This window comes from Apiospora kogelbergensis, assembly GCF_038363985.1.
Source record: "Apiospora kogelbergensis strain CBS 113332 chromosome Unknown utg000006l_segment0_segment0, whole genome shotgun sequence".
Lineage (NCBI taxonomy): Eukaryota > Fungi > Ascomycota > Sordariomycetes > Amphisphaeriales > Apiosporaceae > Apiospora > Apiospora kogelbergensis.
Window position 1 is genome coordinate 901238 of NW_027117423.1, and position 19519 is coordinate 920756.

A 19519-nucleotide genomic window follows, 5' to 3' on the forward strand; every position below is an offset into this window, starting at 1 on the left:
GCACCTGGTATCATCATTCCAGTTCATGGACAGTGAATCAACAGTTACCGTCTGGAGTGGAGCTGTAAAGTTGTGCTGGTTGCGGAATGAAAATATAGATTGCACCATTTTAACGCACTTGTCGATAGATTTAGTCGTTCTGGTGAGAGAAAGAGTTGATAGACAGTGAATGTATTGGGTATTGATCGTGCATCAGGGCTCAAAGTTTATTCTAAATAATTCCACCAAGACATACCACTCGGTTCCTGATTCACCACCGATTATCCTACTCCTTCTTCTTATCCTTCTCGATACTCTTTAGCCCGCCCATATTGACCTCAAATTCGACAGCGCCGTCGAGCCCCTGGCCGGTCCCGGGTACGTGAGGCGCGAAGACGACCTTCATCCAGCGGCGCCAGTGGCGCAGGGCGACGCCGCCCGTCTCCTCGTCCTCGATGACGTCCTTGCGGCCGTAGACGGGCCGCTTGAGCAGCGCGATGCGGGCGGCGACTTGGGTGGACCAGACGAGGCCCAGGGTCGGCGTCTTGAAGTTGTTAGGGTCCGCGTAGGGGTCGTCGCCCCAGCCCGTGACCCAGCGGTTCTGGTGGTCAAACAGTAAGGAAGGGGCGCGGGCGGGTCTTCGGGTGGCGGCTCCGGCATGCTCGACCGCATGTCAACCATATCGGCGAGGCTGCTCGTAGGTTCGGCACCCGGTGGCGGCTGCCAAGGCCCACGTGAACGCGAGGCGAGCGGGCTGTCCTGGGTCATCCGGACACTGGCGGCGATAAGTTCAGTGGTGGTCGAGTGGGCAGCATCAGGCAGGGGAGACTTGGGGGTGTCGGCGCTGGTCTTAATAGCGAAGATTCCCGGGGTTCCGCTGTTGCTACCGTTGGTGGATGAGGGGATGCGGTCCATGACCTGGTTGGCGACGACGACGGCGAGGTTGTGACGGCGCGCCAGATCATGTAGGAGGTGGCCCATACGGATGAGATCGGCGGAGCGCGCGGCCATATTAGAGCCGAGGCTGCCGCCGCGTTCGTATTCGGCGCGGTAGTTGGCGGCGACCGAGTCCAGCACGATCAGACCAACGTTGTATCGCTCCACCTGGACGGGGACCTGGTACTGCAAGATGTGCTCTTGCGACTCGAGATCCGGGGTAGCGGTGCTCATGATGCGGTCCAAGGTGGGCTTTTTGTCCAGGTCTTTGAAGAACGGGTTGCTGTTTAACATCTGGGCCAAGCGTTTGGTAGAAAGGGGCGCCTCTGTAGATATGTAGAGGGCAGGCCGGCCAAGCCCGTGCGGTGGTGGAAGCTGGACGGCGAGAAGCATCGTCAACAAGAACTGCGTCTTCCCAGCTCCACTCTCGCCGACGATTTCCGTGACATAGCCCGTCGGGACACCACCACCCAGGGCTCGATCCAGAGATTCATCAAGGGTGCTGATGGTGCTCCAGCGCTGGGCAAGGCCAGAGGCGGTCTGCTTCAAGGCGCTGGGCTTCCCTGGCTGCTTCTCGGAGACGCCCAGGTCCACATGGAGAGCCTCCAAGACGGCATTGCAGAGCCTCTTGAGATCCAGGAGAGGTAGTTTGGTGCGCTTGCCCAAGTCGGCAATGTCGAGAGTGAGCAGCTCTGCCGTGGTCACCTTGCTGTTCTCCAGAGCAGGCAACAGGCGGGCATATGGGGCTGTCGGAAATCCCGGCAGGACGCGTGACAGATCTGTCATGGAGGCATGGGCTTGCCCAGCCTTGCGGCCGTTGGTTCCGAGATAAGGATCTGCTTGCTTGCAGACTGGCGATATCCAAGGAGGGAGAGACGTTCGGTGTCGTGTGACGGAGGAGACTTGTGGCAGAAGCTAAGAAGCAAGCTTGTTTCCTCCAATTGCGTGTCAGGGTCTGAAAATAGAAAAGTACGTAGAATGCAGCGGGGAATCCACGCTAAACGCTAAACAACGACACGCTGCCCAGACTGCTCAGCCGTCCCCACTGTATTATCGTGTCTTTCCCTCTTTCCTCCTGCCTCTGCTTGGGCATCCAATGTCTCGTTGCTTCTGCGCGGAACCCTACCCGCTGACATCTCGTCTTAATGGCTTCGCCAAGAGCTTGGGCACAGCGAGGAGTTGATGCTTGTTGATCCAGCCAGCACCAAGCAGCCTCAGTCATACTCTTTTGTTTTTTCTTCTCCAGTCGCTGCGTCGTTAGTTTTCTTTACTTCTAAAATCGCGTCGCCCAGAATCAGGTCTCATTTTTCTTTTCTTGTAGCACATTTGGCCAGGGTCCGATGTTGGGTTTTACGAGCTGATGGCAGCTAAGGTCCGAGAAGCGAGGCGTTACTTGCGGCGCTCTCGCCTTCCGGAGTCAACAACACTTCCCAGCTCTAGGCCGTGAAACTATCTACTAAACCCGAAGCCCAGAATCTGTGGCGGTCTTCCCAATCAATATATGCATGATCAGCTACACCCCGCGTCGCCTCCGTGACGACCCTATTGTTGCATGCCGTGATGTGCTGCGCACAACGCTACTCCGCCAAGGAGCTATGCTGCATGGGCAACCTGTATCAACCTGTATCAACACCCACCCCATTTGCCAGCTTTCAAAGACAAAGACAACACCCATTTTCTGCAGCATGACTCAGGCAGCTCGGTCAGGTAAGGGGGCAGGAGCTGCAGAGCTGTGACAGCCCATCTCCCATCCAAGGAACAAAAACAAACGACGGCCACTCGTGTGGCTGGCTCTTAGCGGACCAATTCCGCTCTAGCCTCTTCAGCTGAGCTGCACCATGTGCGACCTAACGTCCGTCTGGCTGCTGGCAACTAATAGTCTATCCTCCTTTTAGCTACCACAGGCTTCGCTTTGGGAAATGAACCCTCCCAGGGCTGAAAGAAACGGGACAATCCATCCCCATCCCCATCCCCTCAAGCGTGACTGGACGAGCTTTCCGAGCCAAAAAGTCTGCCTTGCCGCCTTTCGCTGCTGGCTGGCTGGTACCCCGGCCTGTCTATCAATACGATGGGTCGGTGGAAGGGTCCGGCACAGAAACGGTTGAGGGGGGAGGCACCGACCTGATAAGAAAGGCGCAGGACTCCTCTCCCTCAGGTCGTATGTTGTTGAAGTTCCTTTGGCCTTTGCACCACTGGGATTCACCACCTGTTTGGAAACTTCTCGGTGTCTGTTCCCCCTTTGCGAATTCAGGAACCAGCTGGTCGTAGCTATCAGATCACAACCCGTCTCCTTCAGAAGAAGTCTTCTTAGTCATGGCACGGCTTCTGCTTTATACTGTCTTCGGGGCAGCAGTAGAGGCCATTGCTGTTGAGCGGATGGTCGCTGCGCCGACAGATGTCTCGCTGCCGACACCGGTTTTCAACTTTGCCCAGATCACGGCACCGCCTAGCCTCCACGAGTTGGTGAAGAGGCAGGAAGCCCAGACGGTGCTCGTAGGGCCCGATAATACGTGCGGCTATGTTAGCGGACTATTAGGTATGCAGACCATCCTTCTCCTCTCCTCTCCTCTGTGGCTTCGCTGGGCTAGAGTTAGCATTCACTGACACCCGACACCAGCGAGCGCTTATACCTGCAACGATGTCAAGGCTCAGTGCGCCTTCCTGACTTACTCAAACATTGGTGCCGTCGCCTGCTGTAACAGCGCCACTTGCGGCTACCGGCTCGACTGTGTAGACTATGCAAGGCTTTCAACTTCAAGCTGCGGTGCCTCGTGTCAGAACGATATGAACACTGTCAAATGGTAAGCCCTCCTTTTTATCTCTCGAAGTCACTATAGCGATGCCTTGCCGGCAAGCATACTAACTCCATGCTACAGCTCGAGGTCAGCGACGCCGTATTGCGGAACCGCCACGTTCTTCAACGGTATCAAGGACTACTACTGCATGACCAGCCGCTACTCGACCGCGAAGCAAATGTTAACGACGTGGATCGGCGAGGACGACGGCCGCAGCTTCTCCCAGCTCGTCTTGACTGTCACCACCAGCGCCGGGCGTTCAGCGACGTTGGATGTTGGCCCAGGCGAAGGTCCCACCACGGTCACCGCCTCCCCAGCACCAGGTTCCAGCAACAACAGCAATAACAACGGCGACGGTGATAACAACAAGGGAGGCTCGTCGACTCCCATTGGCGCTATCGTCGGCGGTGTCGTGGGCGGTGTGGCCATCCTCGTCGCCGTCGCGCTCGGCCTCTTCTTCATCATCCGCCACAACAAGAAGAAAAAGCAGCGGCAGAACGCCGCCGCCGCTGCCGCCAGCGGTGGCTATCCGCAAATGATGCAGCAGCCAGGCGGCCCCAACAACGGACCCGGAGGTCCTCCTGCAGCTGTCGGCGCTGCGGCCGGTGCTCACCAATCCGTATATAACCCAGCCTACGCTCAGCAGCAACAATACCCATCCCCGACCCAGTCGCCGCCACCGCAGCAGCAGCAAGGCGGCTTCAACCCACAACAACAACAAGCCCCTCCATATTATGCTGCGGCCGGAGCCGAGGGTGATCTGAAACCCCAAGCGTATGCCAACGTCCAGCCGCCGAGCCCTGCAACGTCGCCCGGTATCGACCCCAACCGCCAGAGCCTCCAGCCTTCGTCGCCTACCATGACTGACGTCTCTTCGATACATCCACATCACACTGGCAATAGTACCATGGGTGGCGGCGCCGGCGGATACCAGCAGTATGGCAACAATAACGGCAGTGGCCCGAATGTGCCGAGTACGGTACACGAGGCTGGCGGCGATGCGGTGGGCACCTACGGGCCGCACTCTAACCACCGTGGGCAATTTCACGAGATGCAATAATAATTTTAGGCGAGCAGCGCGAGATGAGAGACAAAGGAGTAGATAGGGTTGAACTGGAGAACTGAGATAACAAGCAAGCGAATCCCGTCAACTAGCTGCTGGGCTGTTTCTTCATTTGGGTTGGTTTTGATTTATTCATTCTCATGAAGGGGGAACAAGATGGATGTGAGGGTTGAGGTTACGGATAGCGCACTCTTCCGAGACCATATGTTCATAACCACCCCATATATTTCCGTAATTATATATCTCCTGAATTACCGTTTTCAGCGACGGTCAGGTTGTAATGTCTTCTGAAAGCACTTTTTCACACTGACCACGGGACTGGGCAACATATGTACGAGATATTGTGATGATCACGAAAAAGAAGACAGCACAGAGGTAAGAAAAAGGCCTTTCGAAATCAAAGCTTTGAATAGGAAGGAAAACCACTAAAGCCTACGACGCTTGCTGCTGTTCCTAGGTAGTGAATGAAGTCAAAGAAGTACCACCCTCCCTCTCGCATGTCCAAGGAGGTTGTATGCGGCTTCAATCTCATTCCCCTCAGATTATGCCTCCCCGAATCTTATCCCTACCCCGTATCACCGTTGACAGCTCAGTACTCCACCAGCCGCAACTTCTTGCCAACATCCCTCCTCCGCGCTTTCTCGGGAAGCTTTCGCTTCGCCACCGTCCATAGCCTCTCCGCGGGCCTTGAGGGCTTGTAATAGCATGCCGGCATCGAAGAAACCATCTAGAAGTGAAATAAGTCAGTACGGGTGTCCATTCGACGTTATTTGGAGAAACAGCACCGAAAAGTGAATACGAAGGAGGAAAAGATAATCAAATAATGCTTACATCCACCCAGTTCATCGTCCTCGCTGCTCGGAGCCATGCTGTCCTCGGTGGGCGACCGCGTACCGCCCATTGTAGCCTCCCTCCGGATGGCCTCGTGGCCGGTGATGAGGCGGCCGCGGGCCTTGAAGCCCTTGACGCCCTTGGCGGGCTTCGTTGGGTCGATCTCGCGGGCGCGGGTCTGCTTGGATGAGGTGGCGCGGCGGTTGGTGATGCGCAGGATGCGACGAATCTCCAACAGATAGCTCTCGAAGGTGTCGATGAACCGTTTCGTCTGGCGGTGCTTGCTCGAGACGCAAATCGAAAGCACGTCGTCCTTGATAATGTAACCGATGCCGAAGCCGTCGCCCGAGGTCGGGCCGAAGCCGAAGTGGCGGAGCGAGGGGTTGCCGCAGTTGGACGTCGAGAGGATCGTGTTATTCAGCTTGTCCCAGCCGGGGTCGGAGAATATCGAGGGTACTGGATGATCCCGTGAGCGCGAGCTGCCAGTGCTATCACCTCTTCCCCGGGTCCTGATCTCACCATCCTGTGATATGACAGAAGAGTCCCTTCCTGGACTTCCCACTGGGGAATTGATGTCTATATCCGAGCCGTTTTCCGACGGACTCGTGTAACCAGTACTTAGGGGAGGCTGCTGCTCGTCCACATACTTCTGCCACACGCAGAATAGCGCGTATAGATGGCGATCGCAGCCTTCCGCCTTAGCACATGTTCTGGTGCTGGCAACATGCCTTTCACACGCCTTACGTAAAGCGTCCACTTTCTGTTCGGCGGGATTGTCTCCCCAGAAAGTCTGGACGAAGTTGACCGACTCTTCCGACACGGATCGGATAGCCTCGGTTCGTCCGTGCAGGAAGACCTTGGTCATGGCCGGTTCGTACGTGCATTCGATACGGCCGTACAGGCCGTAGTAGGCAGCCTGGAAGGCCATCTGGACAAAGGCATCTGGCGAAAAGCCCATCGAAGTGATGAAGTTCTTTCCGTAGCCGCCAAAGTCCAAGCAAGCGAACTCGTTCTGTCCGATCAGATCAGCCAATCTAGTTTCGGCAAACCGCACGGCTATGCTCAGTTCCGGTAGCATATCCCATTCAAGCTTGTGCGGGGGTGGTATTGACGTCCCCAAAACTGTCAGGGTCGCGCTTCCAAGGGTCGGGGCTTGTCGTCTTCCACAGACTGGGTGCGCCGCCGTTGATAGTTCTTGCAAACCTGAGGATCGTGTCGGTGAACACGTCACTGGCAAACCTGAGCACCGTATGGCCGTCCACGCCCGTATGCTCAAAGTTGATTCCTGCACTGCCGTTCTTGCAGACAATGATCTGCAACTTATCATACCAGCGATTTATGCAAGTGCCAACCTGGATTCCCCTCTCCACTTCGTTCGTACCACAAAGCATGTTCTGGCAGAGCTTCGCTGCTGTGTCTGGCTCCGTGTAATCGAGACACAGGATGAACAGGGCTGAATCCACAATTCCAAGGGAATCTGCGTTGTTTGACCCTTCCTCCTTCAGCAATACGTCTCTCAGTCCTGACCATGTTTTCCTGTTTTCGGTGCTGAGGATTCCCAGGGCACTCTTGGCCGCTTCTTGAATCGGCGTCTGCGCGGCATCATCTATAATGGTCTGGAGGTTGATAGAAAGGTCCTTCTCGCCCATGATCAGATCTGAGTTATCATCGAAGACATCGAACCAATAAAACTGCCCATGGCATAAGACCACAATATGTCTTGAGTCGGGGTCTTGCTCAATCTGGCATCCGTTGGCAGTCGGCACTCGGGCAGTTCCGAATAACCGAGAGTATTGGTACATGTCCAGAGGCTTGCCCTTTACAGTGTCAGGGGGGAGCTCCTCCCGACGAACTGCTCGGACGAACTCGAGTGACGACACCACCAGAGATGCGGCACGCGTAACTTGATTGTTCCTGGCCGGTGTTGGGTCATCCTCGAGTAGGAAGAAGGGGTTGAGGTTGAGAACGACCGGGTTATCAAAGTTCAAGTACGAGTCGTACCCTAGACAAGAGTTCAGTTTCTCGATCTTCATGGACATCAAAATTTGCTGGTTGAGGCTCACAGAATTGTTCGATGTAACTCGACTTCCCTACAGCATATTGCTGAAGTTTCTCCTGGAGTTCTGGTCCATCTATCTTCAAAAATTCGTGAACGGCCTGCTTCGTCTCGGCATGCTCTCTTGGGCCTTGGAGCGGCTTGAGGGCGGTAAGGTATTTCTCAGCGGTGTGCTCCAAGGTAGGGATTGGCAGCTTAGGTAGGTCATCTTGGGCAGCAAAGGTTATGCCCCGGCTCTGAGGCATGTCGCTGTTACTGGAGGGAGGCGTTGTCTGTGTTGACTGTTCATGTGCCGTGGATGTGATGTTTGGTAGGTCTGGAACTGAACGAGGTACAGATGCGGAACCGCCGCCAGCTAGAGTCTCGCCCAGAGACTTGGGCATAGAGAAGATACGGACTTGAGTGGGCATCTTATCAGTTTGGCGTTGTCGAGTTAAGCATACAAGGGGGATACGGAGGTGCTTATATTCAAGCCGCGTAGGGCTGTGCGGTAGAAGTAATGGCAATCTTGAAGGCAATAAGATGGCATCCCACTATAGTTTCGCCAACTGTGGCTTCGGCATAGGAGAGGGAGTGCGTGTAAGTACGTATAAGTACGTGTAAGTGTAAAGCCGCTTGGCCGGTAGTGAATTGGTATGGGGCTTAAAGTCCGAGGGCGAGGGGAGATAAGCCGTAGAGATATAGATATACAAAAGCCAAGGAAGAAAGAGAGAGGTGGGCCTTGTGCCTGGAGGAGTCTCGGCTTCTAAAGGGCGCATGAGAAGCGGCGATGGGAAAGCATGTGCGATCGGGGGCCTCGTCCCAATAGAGACGGTCGTCACTTGGCGGGTAAGGTTGCGAGGGCAGGTCATGATTGGCTCCGAGTCAGTGGACTGGGGCCCGATGTCATCCGCAGACCCGACGACACATATTATGGATGCATCGCCCAAGCATACCGACCAATTTGCCGGGACTGAAACTGGCGCTGGGTGCAGAATTCAGAGGAGACGAGTTGACGTGGAAATATACTTCGGTAACTCACCTCGCGTCTGAGAGCCAATCAACCTTCTTTCTGCCAGGTCGAGGGAAACCGGTCACTTAACAAACACTCACACGCCTAAGCCGAGACTGAGACTATGCTGTCGGGCAAAGAACACGCAAGCGAGCAACTGGGAGGCGGGACTGAAGGTTTACGAGGAAATAAGGCGCACACAATTGCCTAATACTTCACTTGAGATAAATTAGCGATCTCGGTTGGCGATAGCAGAAAATAAGCGGTTGCTTGTTGATGCCCATGCCCATGCTCATGACATGACGCACGTAGCAGACTGGGCAGTGTCATAGGTACCAACGGCAAGGGGGATGCGATTTGGATATGCGGGTTTTAGGAAGACCCACCTGACTTTGACTTCTGCTATGAAAATAACCCAGTCACGCAACTTGCATACCCCACGGGGGATGGCAGTCGGCCGTTGTGTTTGGGGCGAGTAACGGGCGAGGTAAAAGTGTCTTGTGTCTGGTGGTGTGGGCGGTACGAGGCTTGGTGTGCAGACAGTTCGCGCACACTTCGGACCAGTGGATGTGCTCTGGTTGGATGTCGGGGCAAAGGGTTTCGTCCGGAGCGGCCAGGCGCCTGTGCCAAATGATCCACCAAAGAGCGCGAGCGAGGGCGAATGATGTGGGCTTGGGTTGGCCGAAGTATATCAAGTTAGGACGAACTAGGAGAAATCACACGCCCAAAAGAGGCGCGAGTCTTTGAGGTGGCCACGAGTGGTATATATTGCGAGGTGACTCAACTCCTCTGCAACAACGGATGGGGTTTGAGCAAAACAAAGTGAGCTGTCTGTGCCGTGCCTTCTCGCCAGAGTAAGCAGACTCCTTGGGTTATGTATATACCCTACGTAGCAGCAGCAGCAGGTACGGAGCAGGCAGAAGAGGGAAAGAGCAAAGAACAAGGTGGGGCCGGGTGACCGGGCGTCGGGATGGCCATGGCTGCATGGTGTGCATACATAATTGGGGTCATGGCCATTGCGGGGTGCTTCCAACTGCATGCATATCGTATATAGCAATGAAACACCGTTGCATTGCAGCATCCCTTGGGCTTTTACCCAGAAGTCTTATCTTCTGACGCCCGAGGAGACCTTACTTACATACACCTCGGAACAGTGGCATGTGAACCTGGTGTCATGTAGGAGAAGCTGCCTGGGCATGTCCTGGGCCCAGAGATGGGAGCGAGCCCAATCGATGTTTGACGCAGCTCGGACTCAGGTTCAGGAACGCAGCAGATATGACTGCCTGCCGCCCATTCCCAAGAAATTGGAATCAACGCGGGCGAGGTTCCACTATGACGACCTCAGCTTACTCCCGAAGAGGTCGCCCAGATGCCTAGTATCACGTGTCGGCTTGGCGGATTGGCATGTTTGCCGGAACAGATCAGAACCCCATATCTCGCCCTCATGGCACTACGCGACAACGCCGCTCTCCAGTTTGACATGTTACACGAAGCGGCGACCAAAGCACAGTCGGCTGCCGGTTGCATACCAAGCTGCGCGATCGTCATCGATGCCCCGCGAGACATGGAGAAGTGCACAAGCATCGACGATTATGCCTTGCTACTCGGAGAGATCCCGAGAAAACCCCCTCCCGGGAAAGCGTCGACGAGAGGCCGCCATACGAGTACCGGGGCTAGAGTAGCAATTATTCAGCACAACCTGATCAATATTGGTCCATCGGATCTAGTGTCGTGGGTTCGTGAGTTGAACGAATAGGGGCGAAGTCGATACCAAGTCCACCAAATGCTGTAGGTATGACCATCTCTGGGATCCAAGATACAACTATAACAGCAACTGAATACGCCACTGAGAATGACACACTATAAGCCTATCGGTTCAATATCTCCCCCTAAGCTTGCCATAGTTAGTAACGATGTGTCACTAGACAGGCACACAACTTGATTCGCTGGCTTTACAAACTGACGAGTTAGTTTGACAAGGCAGCTAGAGGCTGAACAGGACAACGAGAGCCGAGAGAATTCGGGCATGCAAACAACCAGGGAAGAATTCCTCTCGGCAACCAGCCCGGACTATCGTGTGTAAGTAGCATCGGAAAACAAAACGAGAACCCCTGCTTGCGTCCACTGTCTGGGACTTGAAATTCCTTGGCGACAGGTGAAATCATGAATGGAAATGTTATTGACGATGATTACGAGAAGACGACCACAAGGATTGCAACTCAGTCTTTATAAGTAGGAGAAGCATACACCACCATGGAAGCGAATTTTGATAGCCCCGGCGGCAGATGACATAGAATATCATGACAAGGAAATGTTTCATAATTTGAAGGGACCAAGTGAAGGGAATCCTTTCTGTAGCGCCATGCCAAATACCCGAGGAGCCAGGTCTCGTGTAATTAAGAACATATTAATCAAGGGGAATTCAATGCAATCTGGCAAGGGGACATGCTATAAAAACGTAGCGATCTAACTGAATAGCGAGAAGGAAATTCGTATTGTCTACCCTCATTATGACGCCTGCCATCTCTGATCCGTCTCGCTCCTGATGCTGCCTGCGATTCATACATACACGTACAGAAAGTCACAGGTTGAGAAATTCCCTCCTCGAACCTGCACCATTCTCCATGCAGTCGCCGCAAATAAAGAAAAGAAAATGACACCGGTAGCACCTGGGCCGAATCTAATCGAACGAACAAGTCAATCTTTGGATCAAAATACCTCGCATCACACCCGCAACGTGCTTTGCTCTCGAGCGACATTACCCATGCTCATTCATCTCGTTCTTCACATTTCCCATTTCGCGTAACACTGGCAGACAACTTGGCCAAGCCGGCAGAGTCAGATTTGCTATAACTCATGAGGATCCTGTCGTAGGGGAAATTCGTCTATTTCGCATCAAAGGCGAAAAGTGAGAAACCATATCTGCCCTCCAGTTTGCCAACCATCGAGTCAACCCTTCGCAGTGCCTGCAATTACCAGTTTACTCCAGGAAAAATCAAGACGCAAGGTGGACGTAGAAAGCCAACGTGATCGGGTATCGTGAAGAAGAATCGTGCCTCTCTTAGCAGCAGCCGCCGCTGGACGACGAAGAGACGCTGTGGCCGGGACCAACCTGGACACCGGGCTTGGTGTTGGTCGTGGTTTGGGTACCCATGCGCTCCTTGATCTGGCGGGCCATGGTCAAGAAAGCCTGCTCGACGTTCGAGGCGTTCTTGGCCGAGGTCTCAAGGAAGGGGATTCCCAGGCTGTCGGCGAACTCCTACACAAACTTGTCAGAAACATACGACGTATTGAGTTGCACACAACATTTTGCCGTACCTTGGCGACGGTGTACTCGACAACCTTCTTGTCGGACATATCGCTCTTGTTACCGACGAGAAGCTTGTTGACGCCCTCGGTGGCGTAGCGGTCAATCTCCTGCAGCCACTGCTTGACGTTGTTGAACGAATCCATATCGGTCACATCGTAGACGACGCAGATGCCGTGGGCACCGCGGTAGTAGGATGATGTGATGGTTCGGAAACGCTCCTGGCCAGCGGTGTCCCACTACAAAAATATCACATGTCAGCAAGAGGGAAGTTACGGGGACGACCAAAGGGCAACGATTCGGGAGGACTTACGATCTGGAGCTTCACAGTCTTGCCATCAAGCTCGATGGTTCGGATTTTCTAGTTCATTCGTCAGTAACAGTGGCAAACAGGTAAAGGATGAACGAGGCTCCTTACGAAGTCGACACCGATCGTGGAGATGTAGGACTCGGTGTAAGTGTCGTCGGCGAAACGCAAGAGCAAACAAGACTTTCCGACACCAGAGTCACCAATAAGCAACAGCTTGAACAGGTAGTCGTATCTGCCAGCAGGAGGATCGCGGTCAGCATTGGGTCCAAAATTATTGGTTCGAAAGACGGGTGTGGCATTGGTGCGAGTTCTGCCCTCTCCGACCCAGACAGCGTCGTCGAAGATGCCCGGCCTGTTAACCAGAACCTCGCTCTCGGAATCATTCAGGGCCTTCTGGGCCTCAGAGGTAGGCATGGTGGATGAAGGCAGTATTGCTGTGTTGTGGTCGGGGAAATGTAGCGGAGTGTGGCAATGGGGTTGGATGGGTTTTTTCTTCTTTTTCGCTGCAGCCTTGGAAGTCCTCGTCGATTAAGGAACTTCAGACTGAGGCTCGAGTGATCTCCGAATGCTTTAGGCAGCGCATCTTCTTTTGACTTCCGGAATCGAGGGGCGCGCGGCGAAGAAACGGAGGGGTAAAGGAGAATGAGGTAACTCTGTACGCGGTTAGTGCTTGCTCCCCACGGTCGCCGACGACGTCGGCGATGCAACCAGCATCTAACAGATGCTAGCAAAGGGGCGCTTGTGAGGCAGGGCGAGACATACTACTCAGGATTCATCTTGGCGGTTGACGATGCGGATGCGAAGGATGCAGATATTAGATGCGGTTGGCAGGTTTGGTGTTGAAGTTGGAACGGAGGATGACAAGCCAACGAAACACGGAAAGGAAGGCGGTAGCGGCAAGTCAAAGGGGGTCCCGGTTGCTGTGGAACTTTACGTTAATGAGTTTACGGGGGTTCGACAAGGCGCGACAGCCTCTGAATGGGCCTTTTGGAGAGGTTCAAATATCGCTGGGGTCGCAGGCCAGTTTGGATTTTGAATGACGGTGGTTCTTTATCTTCAATCACTCAGGTGATTTAGTAAGAGAAGATGAGATGTAGATGATGCACGTTTTAAAAAAGAGCAGGAAGCAGGAGAGACATGCGCCTGACGTCCAGTCAGGCCAGGAGCGTCAGTGAGTCCAGTAGGCCGGCAGTAGGTACACACGTTGTGAGAGACACGGACGCAAAGGCAGACAGACAGCACAACAACGCACCAAGCACAAGCACAGGCACAGGCAGCAGGCTGAACAGAACACGCCTACTAACCTAGTAACCTAGGAATCTAGTGGGCTAGACTGGTGTGTCAGGGATTGTCAAGGACAGCAGCACCCCCACTTCCACTGTGTTTCTGGGTCTTGATTTGATTTAACAGGGGTGCAAGTCAACTTAAAGCAAACCAAAACTCCTGAAGTCATCAGCAGCCATTCTTAGCCCTTGAAGGGTGCCCAATATGCCTAAAATTGCACTGCCAACAGTATCACAAGGTGCCTCGAACGCCAGCGCGGGTACACCAATCAGGAGGTGCAAAAGGGGCCAGGTCATGGGCTTCGTTTACCCCAGAGTTGACAGTCAGGTGGCTGGATATGTCACCAGCCGGCTTCGAGTCAGCTTTGCTCAAAGCTGACAGTTGGCAAATCCGAATATGCAAGCAGTGCAGCAGTAGCATCAGACAGATCCATCATGGCAAATAGATTTGAGCATGACCTGGTGGTGCTTGTGCGTTCTCCCAAAAAGCCCAAAGAACCTTGAGCCTAGGGGCAATCACAGACAAAGGAATCAGTCTTGTATCCAGCCACTGGAGATGCGCATGTTTGTTTGGTGTTTGGCTTGTAAAAGCTCTCTCCAAATCCTCATCTGCTCCAAAGTCAGCTTCATCTCTTCCAACACAAGCCCAAAGTTTCAATGTATATCTTTACATGTATGGCCGAGCAGCTGGAACAGCATGGAAGGCGTATAGAAGGCATTTAGAAACCCCATGTTTCCGTAGTCTCGGTTGATCGCCGCCCACCCGGAGGATTCCTAGGTGGAAGTGGGTCTATTGATGACCATTCGTTTGACTGTCGTGCCATTGCGCTACCTAAATTTTTGGAGCTGGCAACCTTTTGCTTCGGGAAGTCAGAAGAGAGGAAACATGCAACAATGGACTCGCCGCCCAGGGTTGCCGAGAAGCTTCGCTCACATTTGCATCCAAATCAATCCCATTTAGACAATCCCCTAGGCTTCTAAAATTCTACACATATTTCAGACTAACCCAGCGTGTCTGCTGCCGAACGACGCCGCGCATCCTTGTACTACTACCGCATGACCGAGCCGGATTAATGCCAGTCATCACTCGCGATTGCGCCTTCAAGGCTCGGATCCCATGTCTCTCCCTAGTGGCTTCGTTCGGACGCCGCCCCAAGTTCTAAACACTGCCTCTCACGTCACGAAACTCATACGGCCAGTGCCGTTGCCCACGACATCTTCCTCTACTGGCTCCTCGGTGATAGCTTCGGCACGGCTGGCGCACTCGAAGGCGGCTAAGCCTCCCACTACAGTACATATTGCGCCTACCCCACTATCGTCACATCACGACCTGTCGCCCACATGGTTCAACTCAGCTGGCGCCAGGTTCGGCGGGAATGGAGGAAAGGGCGATGATGACCGCAGGATCAAGCTTGGAAGGAGTACGTCCTCAGCAATGAAGCCAGCTATATTGATATTGCAAGGTTGCTACAGATGGTCGACTAACAATGCATCGCAGCTCTGCGGCTTCTCCACGAACGGTTGCCCACGCTTTTGCAGTCGCCCCTCCCGCAAGAGATCCTCGCCCCCAATATCTCCCTCCATCTATTTCCCTCGACGCACCCGTACCTGCCGGCGGTTTCCGGAAGAGTTGGTTACATAGCAGCGCTGTGGACTTCGCCGATAGCATGGAACCGCGTGCCCATCATCGGGAACCTCAAGCTGGAGATTCTGTCGGAGCGCATGACGACGCAGCCGCTATATTACTCACCTCGAAGGTCCGGCGCCTACGACGAGCAGCTGGTGGTCAAGTGGAGGACGGCAGACAAGAATAAGAACGATGAAAGCAAAAGCTTGGCCCAGCAAGGAGAGCACAACCTTGACCAGGCCTTGCGGGGCACCCAGAGGACCGGTTCGAAGAAGGAGTTTACGGGACTCTTTATCTTCGAATTCGACGCTGAAGGCCGCATAATCAGCCACACGATCGAACACGTTGATCAAGATGGCGAGTGGGAGAAAGGGGTCGGCGCCAAGGTGGTCCATCTGGCAGATTGGCTTCTCGGTGGCATCAGGGGACGACCACCGCAGGGCGCTTGTCCTATGTTTCAGAAGGTCCGGAGTGACAGAAGAGATCCTAGAGATCCTAGATCACGGTAAAGCAACATGATAGATACCCCAAGGTGATTGCATAAGGCGGCGAAGCGCATGGCGATGAACATCCCCGGTCTGAACTTCGTGCAAGATGCATTATTATAAATGGCGAAGACCGGTGTATTATAACGTAACATAACAAGCAATCTAATAGATTTCACCACTCAGTCCAGGGCAATCTCGTGAAAATAGAAGATCTCAAGCAGGATATTTGATAAGCATCATACTTGACAGATGTCGGTTAGCTTCCCCCTATCCAAGGATATAGAACTTATCGAGATATCATAGCCCACTTTGGTGATCTGGGAAGCAAGCGAAATCTTGATTACTATAAAAGGAATGCCGGAGACCTGTCCAGGCTAGCGTCCCGCCATTCCCGGGAATTCGGGACCCCACTTGTGAGTTTCGACGTCACTTCGTTCGTTCGTTGACGGCGCCAATCAAGATGCGAAACGAAACCCATTCATCACCCCCTGCCGTACGTGGACTGACATCTGCTCGTACTTAATCTCTAAAGAGACCGCGCGCCGGGTGACGTGGTGTGAGAAGGAATTCGTCTGTCTGTCTGTCGCTCTTTACATCAGCTTCAGCGTCTCCCTCCTTTTCCTTGTCAAGAGAAAGCAATAGTGGGCACACAGAAAGACCGCATCCATCCCGCTTTCAGCACTGCATTGCATTGATATGCACAACAGGCAGGGGTCGTTCAAGTCTACACCTGCATCCATCCATTTCCTATCACAAACACTATTTTGGTGTCATTGGATTTGGTCACATACGTAGGCTGTTGTCGCGCATCCGTCTATCTGGCCACACTTGAACATGGCGTGCCGGTTTCGCATCAAGTTTCAGGTCTACAGTGACGGCAGTCCTGCTCCGTCATCATCGGCCGCTGCCAAAGATGACGAGCCTCCTTACCCACCTTCACTCTGTTCTCCGCGCTCCCGCCGGAACTACGCCTCAAGATTTGGGACTTCGCCGCCTCCGTCCCGCGCATCGTCCTGGCCTCCTGCATCACGCAGGGGCTGGACGCCGAGGGCGAGGGCGACCAGGGCGCTACGGAACAACAACAGCTGCGGGAACTGAGCTCGCGCCGCGCCTGTCGCTTCGTGCCAGCGGTGCTGCACGCGAACCACGAGTCGCGGACGCGCGCCCTAGAGCAGCACTATTCGCTGACCTTCAGCTGGAAGGTGCCCCACGTGTTCGCTTCAACGTACCACCACCAGAACCAGAACAGCAATAGCCATGATAGGCTGCCTACTTCTGGAGAGGAAGGTGTGGTGGGTGGTGGCCCGCCTACCTGGTCGCAGCCGCGCGTCTACTTCAACTTCGAGCGGGACGCTTTGTACCTACTGGGCGAGCTCGAGCCCTACGACTCGTTCGGCTTCAACTCGCCCATGACGTATTTCTTGCGCAAGGAGGATACGGCGCGCGTCCGCTGTGTCGCGGTCGCCTTCTCTGCCCTCAAGTACGGAGAAACCGGCAGCCAGCAGATTTTCGGCTCGCTGTTTCACGTTGTGGACCGGTTCCCCTTGTGCAGTACTGCCACACCGGCACCGACACCGATGCCGACAGCAGCTTCTTCTAGTATTAATGGCAACAGCAATGGCGGTAGCAGTAATGGCAATACCTTGCGGGGCGACATAATAAACGGTGGTGGTGGTTCCTCCTCGACTGTTGCCGGGGTACCAGACCAACAGCAACCGCATGTCCTGGTGTGCGTGACACCCGGTGACGAGTGGACACATGCCCTTCTAGGTGGGACGGAACCTCTTGTCAAGGGACACCGGGGCGAGTGGGAGCAGCAACGGGACTTTGGGCACATGCCGCAGTCCCAGCGCAACCAGGAACGACAGCAACGCCGACAGCAACAGCAGCAAAACCCAGGAAATAATTTGGGGGAGCAATATGAGGAAGAAGAAACCGCAGAGGAACCAGAGCCCGAGAACGTGGTGCAGAAAATCTGGACCGACTGGTACCGTGGCAGCATCGTCAAGTCGCGGATGGCCGACGTGCGGTTCAAGCTCATCACCGAGGACGAACTCGAGCGCGCGGTTACGGGACAGCCATCCGCCAACACTACGACGAATCCCTTGGACGGGAGCGACTCGCGGCGGGATGATTACAAGGAGTTGCATGATGCGTTGGGGAAATATCTTCATGGCGCGGCATAAGATAAAACAGGGTTAGGGATAGATGGTGCAAGCATTGTGAATTTCTTTCTTGAGTTTATGAAACTGGCGAGGTAATTCCTGGCAGAACACATAATGTGACCCCTCATACCTTTTCTCACGGAGAGGAAAGAGAAGGATGATGGGTTTTGCTTAGGTAAACCTGCTCAGATGAGATGCTGAACTTTTTATTGAAATCTACAATTATACAGAGCGTCGTATAGCCAGCGAACAGGGACTGCCGATGTTGGCATGATGTTGCAGACAGCTGCTGTTCCAACTCTACGCCTCGTGTCAAGAAGAAGCATAACGTCTCAAGAACATGGTCATCATCCAAGCCTACCGCCGCTAGGTGTCTAGGCTGCCTTCTGGCCTAGGTGGTTAAGCGCATTGCTGCTTTATTCTTTCGTGCTCCCTTAGTCGGCCTTATAATGTGGGACCCAGCCTGTCAGAATTGTGACCTCTGGTTCTAGATCGGACTGACGAACAGCGTATCAAGTCTACAAAAACCGTCCGGATTCGAACACACACAGGCAACAGGGGCTCCAGAGCCACTAAAAATCCTTTATTCGTGTGAGGTGTGGACATCGGGGGTGCCGGGTCCTGCCAGGCCCATCCTAGAGGCTGGCCAACTCGCGAGGTTGAACGGAAGGGAGGGATTCCGACAATACGGCGGCGCAGGGAGATCCACAGACGGACCACCTGGAGGCACGGATGGATACCTAAGTATCCGCATTGTGCCGGTTCGGCGGGCCGTTTGGGATCTGGTCTGCGGCAAGGACGACTAAAGCAGCGAGATTTGGATGTCTTGGAGTCTTTTTTTCGGCGTTAAAGATTAACCATTGCTGCCCAAGCTATTTATCAAAACTCACATCGCATGAACCTGCGACAGCTCGTATACCATTGCTATCTACGTTGTTTGTAAAAAAGAAAAGAAAAACGTAGTTGGCGTCAGGAAATTGCCAGAACATACTCATCAACCCTACTGTAATCGACGAATAGACACGGTGCCGCCACAGTATGCAGTTCATGGAAGCAATGTTCGTGGGAGTAAATAGCCAGGCGGCGCTTACGTTGTGATGCGAGCATTGAAATTAAGCTCACTTGCTCGGCTGCAGCAGTTTCATGATATCATCCCATGATATGTGTAAGCGATCGCTTACCAAGCAACAACCGAGATTTCGAATCATAGTATAAAGAGTAACACGGACAGCTGAGCACCCGAGACCTTTTATACCCTAAGAGAGAACAATGAACGCGATAATGCTCAATCCACAGTCCAATCCCTTGCCCAAATGGCTTGTACGCCAATGCTGTGGCTGTTTATTCTATCGGGGTGTCCCTCATGTTTTCCAACCCATTGGGTAAACATGAACCGTCGATATCAAGTACTACAATCCACTGGAAACCACTGGACTGATCATGATTCAATACTCAGATTAAGCCTGTCGTCCCAACCCGTCACCCGTGCGATGCACAGCAACAGGCAGCTGGAGAATCTTACTAATACGATAATCGGACCTAAGAATCCCAATAGCTTGGGTGGATCGAGCGAGAGGGGCCCAGAAACGTCGTCACCTAGTGATTCAATGAGGGGCAGAAAGAGGGTGTGATTAAAGCGCGCGCGGAAGGGAGCTCTCATGTTCACCCACCCAGCCGCCTCCGCCTCT

General features: G+C 53.8%; 6 protein-coding genes across 6 annotated transcripts; 3 read left to right on the forward strand and 3 right to left on the reverse strand.

Moving 5' to 3' along the window:
• Positions 1-265: 265 nt before the first annotated feature.
• On the reverse strand, positions 266-1701 carry PG998_009111 (uncharacterized protein; the record flags this gene model as incomplete). Its single annotated transcript, XM_066875927.1, has 2 exons — positions 266-580; positions 658-1701. The coding sequence occupies 2 exons, from the start codon at positions 1699-1701 to the stop codon at positions 266-268; spliced, it is 1359 nt and encodes a 452-aa protein (XP_066728083.1).
• A 1527-nt stretch (positions 1702-3228) lies between these two features.
• PG998_009112 (uncharacterized protein) lies at positions 3229-4770 on the forward strand (the record flags this gene model as incomplete). Its single annotated transcript, XM_066875928.1, has 3 exons — positions 3229-3451; positions 3533-3716; positions 3792-4770. 3 exons carry the CDS (start codon positions 3229-3231, stop codon positions 4768-4770), a joined length of 1386 nt encoding a protein of 461 aa, XP_066728084.1.
• A 584-nt stretch (positions 4771-5354) lies between these two features.
• PG998_009113 (carnitine O-acetyltransferase y.t1.c1) lies at positions 5355-8070 on the reverse strand (the record flags this gene model as incomplete). Its single annotated transcript, XM_066875929.1, has 4 exons — positions 5355-5500; positions 5605-6616; positions 6717-7606; positions 7668-8070. Coding segments are annotated over 4 exons (2451 nt in total), but the record flags the coding sequence as incomplete, so codon positions are not given.
• A 3642-nt stretch (positions 8071-11712) lies between these two features.
• PG998_009114 (GTP-binding protein of the rab) lies at positions 11713-12682 on the reverse strand (the record flags this gene model as incomplete). The annotated part of the gene is made up of 4 exons (XM_066875930.1): positions 11713-11910; positions 11970-12197; positions 12272-12319; positions 12377-12682. The coding sequence occupies 4 exons, from the start codon at positions 12680-12682 to the stop codon at positions 11713-11715; spliced, it is 780 nt and encodes a 259-aa protein (XP_066728086.1).
• Positions 12683-14668: 1986 nt separating this feature from the next.
• Positions 14669-15687, forward strand: PG998_009115 (uncharacterized protein; the record flags this gene model as incomplete). The annotated part of the gene is made up of 2 exons (XM_066875931.1): positions 14669-14972; positions 15050-15687. 2 exons carry the CDS (start codon positions 14669-14671, stop codon positions 15685-15687), a joined length of 942 nt encoding a protein of 313 aa, XP_066728087.1.
• Positions 15688-16500: 813 nt separating this feature from the next.
• On the forward strand, positions 16501-17852 carry PG998_009116 (uncharacterized protein; the record flags this gene model as incomplete). Its single annotated transcript, XM_066875932.1, has 2 exons — positions 16501-16537; positions 16588-17852. The coding sequence occupies 2 exons, from the start codon at positions 16501-16503 to the stop codon at positions 17850-17852; spliced, it is 1302 nt and encodes a 433-aa protein (XP_066728088.1).
• Between the last annotated feature and the right edge of the window lie 1667 nt (positions 17853-19519).